The sequence below is a fragment of the Ictalurus punctatus genome, chromosome 1 (assembly GCF_001660625.3).
Source record: "Ictalurus punctatus breed USDA103 chromosome 1, Coco_2.0, whole genome shotgun sequence".
Classification (NCBI taxonomy): Eukaryota; Metazoa; Chordata; class Actinopteri; order Siluriformes; family Ictaluridae; genus Ictalurus; species Ictalurus punctatus.
In genome coordinates this window covers 13581707-13588430 of record NC_030416.2, presented here as the reverse complement: position 1 = coordinate 13588430, position 6724 = coordinate 13581707, and the positions used below count along the sequence as shown (strand labels likewise).

Sequence of the window (6724 nt, the reverse complement as noted above, 5' to 3'; positions counted from 1 at the left end):
ACATATATCAGTACAGTATAAAAGATGATTTAAGATGATTCTCAAATGTTTATATCTCACTTTATCTGGCATATCCAGCTATTGCCTGTCCCTTTACTACTTTATTTCCCCCCTGTATACTATTTAGATGTTCATTCATCAATAAAACTCAATATTACACCAAATCGTGTACATTCCCATGTTTTATGGATTAGAGGCATTTTGCCCCTGTTAGGACTTTATGTGTGTGTCTGTCTTTATAAGAAGGGGAATCTCAGTGTGTTTTATTTCACATATAGTTTAGTTTGATAGCTATAATGATATCCTTGTAAATAAAGTGTCAACAAAAGTTTATGGGACGTGTTTGTTTTCTGATTTCTGAAATGTCTGATTTTCTGTGTCATGGGATAATGCACTGCAATTCCAATATTAAAATGTTTAGAAATAGCCTTATTATTATTATTATTATTATTATTACTACTACTACTACTACTACTACTACTACTACTATTATTATTATTATTATTATTATTATTATTATTATTATACTTTACTTGACAAAATAAACAATTTCGGGGTTATTTTTTTATTGGCACTATATGCATTGTTTTCTGTGAAATCACATGACTTTAGAGAAATTGCACAAGTTATCTTATCCAAATAGGAGTACAGGTTGTGCAATATAATTTCCCGGGGGGAAACTATTTTGGATCCTCCTTTTACCAGATAAAAACTGGTGATATGGAAAAAGCAGCACAACAATCACTGGAGCTCACTTGGAGCACAGACACCATCTCTGAAAGTACAGAGAAAGTGTGAACATGGGTTCTCTTCTGTATCTGCTGCTCTGCTCAGGTTATATTGCACAGCTTGTCTCTGCAGAGGAGTAAGTATACAGTGTGTGATTTGTGGTTTTGTTACTTTGGTGCCTTATCACAGCTTGAGTTCTGTGCTGGTCATTTGAACTACTGTGCAATTTTCTGTTTAAACTCAGTTACCAAGTACTTATTGCAGTGAGAGTGAAACCACTCAGTGCTCAGGGCAGTGGTGACTCAGCGGTTAGGGCTCTGGGATTCTGACTGGGAGCTTGTAAGTTTGAATCCTGGTACTGCCAAGCTTCCACTGCTGGGTTCTTGAGCAAGATCCTTAACTTTCATCTGCATAGATTAATTAATAGTTGCTTTGGATAAAGACATCTGCCAAATGACATAAATATAGATGAATGGGTTAGAATTTAGATTGGATGTGTCCATGCAGGTCTAGGGAATTGTCAAAATTTTACAGACATTTTTTATGTTTCATTTGTGTAGGCAACTGTATTTTACTACCAAATGACCATCAAGTTTGGTATGAAAAATATTTGGGTTTTGTTTTATTGTTTTGTAAACACTTTTCAAAGTGTTTACAATTCACAAAATCTTTTAATAGCTAGTACAAGGCCCTTGAAATAAAGTTCACAGTGCTCGTAAGAGTGAAAAGTGATCCACTAATCCAGACAGTTATTTTAACTAATATAGATGAATTTGCAACAATCTGAAAGTACCTATACCACTGAAACAAATTTAACCCCTATCCCACCAGTCCTGGGAGTGTCATATTGCTGCATATTAAATAGAATAAAATGTTATGCTTCTGGTATTTGGAAATAATTTAGAAGAATGATTAAGCAATCACATGAAAATAACAGAGAAACTGTGGAGTCTATTGAGGAGAAGAACTCCTCAAAAGCCTGGAGTTGAAAACACATGTTTTTTCCATGACTGAAATTTCTTTTGAATATGTTAGATTCCTGGTGACGGCTCCCAGCATTATTCATGTTGGTGTGAAGGAAAAGGTGTCAGTCCAGGTTGGGGAGGGACTGCTGAACGTACCTGTGACCTGTTACTTAGAGCAGGAGGTGGGACGTGTTCTTGTGTCAAAGCGCGAGCCCATATGGATCACTGAAAAAGGAAAAATTGAAACACTAGAGCTTGAGGTAAATAAAATGTGCTTGAATTAAATAAGTCAGACATGGAAACATATATGGTCATGGGGAAAAGAAAGTATACCCTTCTTTACACAAGCGGTGGCTGTGGCTCAGGTAGTAGAGCGGGTTGTCCACTGGTCCCCAGCAAGACATTGAATCCCAAGTTACTCCCAATAGCAAGCAAGCACCTTGCATGGTAGCTCTGCTGTCATTGGTGTGTGTGTGTGTGTGTGAGAGAGAGAGAGAGAGAGAGAGAGAGAGAATGGGTGAATGAGAAACAGCGTAAAGCATTTTGTTGAACCACTAAAAAGGTGCTACTAAGCGCCTTCACTAGGCTTGACAGTTGGTATGAGGTGATTGTGGTGATATGTTGTGTTTGTTTTTTGCCAAACATGGTGCTGAGGATGATTACCACACATCTCCAATTTGGTCTCATCAGTCCAAAGGATACTGTTCCAGAACTTTTGTGGTTTGTTCCTATGCCATATTCGTTTTGGAGAGATGGAGCTGTTTCCTAGTAACCCTTCCATGAAAACCATACTTGTTCAGTATTTTTCAGATTTTTATGCTGAGCAAAAAATGTACTGTGCTTACAGAGTCTTGTGGGTCACATGATGTAGCTTTTGGGTATTCTTTATATCTCTGAGCCTTAAACGGACTGAGCTAGGACTGAATTTGCTTAGATGCCCACTCCTGCATAGATATTGAAATCTGTTGTGCTTTTTGTTGTGACCTAGGGTTAGCCTATTTAATTATTTGTTTGTTTATAGAAGTTGGTGATAGCCACCAAATTGTTATTTAAGCCTTGATAAATAAAAACAGAATTGAGGCAGGGTGTTCTTTCTTTTTCCCATGACCATAACACATTCATTCATTCATCTTCACTAACCATTTTATCCTAGTCAGGGTCAAGGTGGATCTGGAGTCTATACCAGGAACAATGGGGCATCCATTGTGTGTTTCCACCTCATGCCCAATGTTCCTCAAATAGGCTCTGGATCCATGACAATCCTATAGTTTCATGGTTTTGTTGCTTTGAATATTTCATTTTGTGAATTCATCGCATGTATTTTATTTCTTCTCATTTTTTCACATTTTCTTCAAGCTTCATTTACATTAATACCCTAAAGTGTTTACAAATCGTTATGCATATGATGATTATTTCATATCAGTTACCCAATCATGCTCTTGAATACTTATAGCCCCAGAATGAATATAAACCAAGAATATATGTTTTGTTTGCTAATACCAGATCAACAAGTAAATAAAGAAAACCACAAAATAAATTATACACCTTAAAATGGAGTTTGCTATCCTTTCTGTTTAAATGCACTAACACAATTTTTGTTGTTTCTGGAGGGTTTTTAAGCATCTCATAAAAACTTATTCAATATCATGTGTAAATACTTATGACTTGGCCTATATTCTTTACACATATTTTAATTATACTCTTATTAAAGATCTCGACAGACAAAATTGCAGGCTTAATATCGGTCAATGGAGAGCCACCATATCTCAATCTGGTGTGTGATGTTGGTGAAATTAAGAGAAAGACTCGGGTGTTGGTGTCGCAGCACAGAGGCTACATCTTCATTCAGACAGACCAGCCCATGTACAACCCCACACAGAAAGGTACAACAGAAATTACTCAAACTAGAACTATACACTCTGCTGTCTGTTTAATAGATACCTCCAGCTATCAGCTATAGTATCAGATAAACCTTCCATTGGGAAGGGCTGGATGATATAAAGATATTCAATATGTGTACCTGATATACTGTAAATGCCAATGAACTAGCTATACCAAGTACACTGAATGTAATAACAATGTATTAAAACAATGTTGTTGTTGTTACATAACTGTAAATCATAATTCCATGTAAATACATGAAAGCTTAATGAAATGTTAATCATGTGTCAATTTAAATTTCAGTTCGGTACAGGATTTTTACTCTGGATCATGCCATGCGTCCGATATCCGAGATGATACATGTTAACTTAAATGTAAGTGCTTCAAACAGCGATAGATACAATACCTGACAGAAATGAAATGAATAAATAAATAAAATGCAAACAGTTGTGCACCTGTCGTTGCCCATCACCATTTGACTTTGATATCCATTGCAGAATGCAGAAGGGAACACGATCAAGAAAATGCTTGTCAGGTCCAAATCAGGCATTTACAGCAATTATTTCTATATTCCTGATGTTTCACAGTATGTATATATTATCCATTCTATTAGTCACTACTGCTCGTGATTTCTCCCAAATATTTTTGCTCGTAGACCTAAACTGAATCAGTTGGCATTTTATTGAGCATGTGAAAAGCCTTTAAGGTTCTTCATCATCACACTTTCTTCAGGCCAGGTGTGTGGAAGATCAAAGCTTACTACAGAGGTGATGAGAAGAGTGCTACTATTCAGGAATTCAAGGTTCAAAAGTTTGGTACGCAAAAAGAAATGTTCAAAATTTCAAAATTTCTTTGTTGCTTTATTTTTTTTTATTTATTGTTATTAGTAATTATAAGAGCAACACTGTTCTTAAGAAAATAGTTTTATAGCTATGTTTATTAGAATGCAACTGCTAGACATTTACATTTGATATGTCTATCTATACAGTTAAATTTGAAGCAATTTCAGTGTACACAAATACTATGAAGGTGGTCATAAAAAGCTCTAATCCTCCCTCAGGCCTTATTCTTAATCACTCATACATGGTGTATGTGTGCAAATTACTGTAAAAGCATTAACAAACCATGAACACCAGCTAAGCTGCTGGTGAAGCTACTTTGCAGTTGTCAAGCTACAATGTACTCATGACTTAAAATAGCTAAGCTACCACTGAACTACACTTTCATAATGGAGCTAGCTACAGTTCAAGCCACTGAGAAAAAAGTAACAAGCCTTACTTAAGCTACTTTATCAAACTGATTAAAGGGAGAAAGAAGAACATGTTAATGTAACTTTATAACAACAATCGTCAAAATAAGCAACAGATACAGAGAAGGTTCAGGTGGGATCTGGGTCTAAAACAGATCTGCGTTTAGCTTCAGGATATTGAAAATGCATAATTAGATGATATAGTATCTTCTTCATCTTCTTTTTATTATTATTATTATTAATATTATTATTATTGAAAGAAATTACGTTACATGCAAATTATGCATTCAAGTTATATGAAAATCATTAATTTATAAGAGTCATTCAAATATACTCAAGCTGTAGGAATATATATAGTATATACTGTATCTATAGTTAAGTTCTATTGAACCATTTAATTTATTTATTTATTTTTCATTTATTTTTGGTTGAATAATGATTTGTGCAAGCTCATATACATGAGTCATTGGTATTTTTTTTCTAGAAATCTCTTAAGATATTTCAGATATTTCCCCAAATGTAAAATTGCTCAACATTTTCACAATTTCAATTCAAGATGTTCAATTAATCCACAACCTTCTGTTCAGTCCTTCCTAGTTTTGGTGTAACCATCAAGCCTGAAACTGACCATCTACTCATGAGCGCTGAAAACTTTAAATTCTCCATTGATGTTTCGTAAGTTTTAGAAACTATTTCACTTCCTTATTAACTTGTAAAAGCTTTAATGGATATTTCAATGACTCATACTGACTGGTATTACTAATCGTTTCATGTTTGCTTTCAGTTGCTTTTTATTATTATTATTATTATTATTATTATTATTATTATTATTATTATTATTATTATTGATGACATGCAAATAATCCATATTGCAGCAGTACACATCAAATGGCATAGCTAAACATGTCATCATTTTTATATTTTAAACAACCAACAATAAAAAAAAAAGCATCCAAGAAATATCCTGATATGTTTTAAGTTGCTATTTGATGAATACATCTTCACTGACATATGCAGTACACCCCATGGAAATTGTTGGCTTTTTTGACATTTGGACAAGCAAGCATTTGATCATTTTTGGAACAGTGCCTATTAATAAAGTGATATACTATAAAATGACACATAAAATTAACATTTTGAAGTAATTTTCCCAATTTAAAGTAACAAAAAACATATCAGTCGCATGGAAAAAGTAAGTACACCCCTACATTTATCACCCTTCAAATCGATAAAATTAGAATCAGCTGTTGAAGATTGTGTGCCAGTGATTAGAACCTGCTTAAGGAGTGCAGGTGGAACCGGTCTTATTTATACCCCTCTCATATCTAGTGTCTAGTGTTCCCTTTGCTATTGAGGTGCGTGGTGTCATCATGCCCATATCTAAAGAATTCTATAAGGCCTTCAAAAAAAGGTTGTGGATGCCTATGAGTCTGGCAAGGATTTAAAAAGATCTCCAAATTATTTGAAATACATCTGCAATACATTGAAATACATAATCTACAAATGGTGCAGATTTCAAATGACTGCCAATTTGTCCAGTACTAGAGGTCCCAGCAAATTCAGACCCAAGAGCAGACCGTCTGATGTAAAAGGAATTCTCCAAGAACCCCAAAATTTAATCACAGGATCTGCTAGAAAGTCTTGCAACTGTTAGTGTCAAATTGCATGCTTCTACAATCAGAAAGAGATCGCACAAATTTGACTTGCATGGGAAGCGTGCCAGGAAAAACTCTACAGACTACAGACTTTAAAGACATTAAAAGCCTAGTATTTGCCAAAGAGCATTTAGACAAAGACCGTGCCTTTTGGAATAATGTGCTGTGGACAGACGAATCAAAGATAGAGCTGTTTGTCCACAGTAACAGCAGACATGTTTGGTGCAGACCAAAGACAGATTTTC

At 34.9% G+C, this 6724-nt stretch overlaps 1 protein-coding gene across 1 annotated transcript in view; it reads left to right on the top strand.

The window, feature by feature from the left end:
• The first annotated feature begins 704 nt into the window (after nt 1-704).
• The window catches only part of c4b (complement 4B (Chido blood group)), a 30097-nt gene continuing 24077 nt past the window's right edge, over nt 705-6724 (top strand). Inside the window, exons 1-7 of the mRNA XM_017471217.3 lie at nt 705-865; nt 1765-1954; nt 3406-3577; nt 3879-3949; nt 4073-4161; nt 4308-4390; nt 5412-5499. Coding sequence (XP_017326706.1) covers nt 801-865; nt 1765-1954; nt 3406-3577; nt 3879-3949; nt 4073-4161; nt 4308-4390; nt 5412-5499 — 758 coding nt within the window. The 5' untranslated portion in view covers nt 705-800. The remainder of the gene's footprint in view (nt 866-1764; nt 1955-3405; nt 3578-3878; nt 3950-4072; nt 4162-4307; nt 4391-5411; nt 5500-6724) is intronic.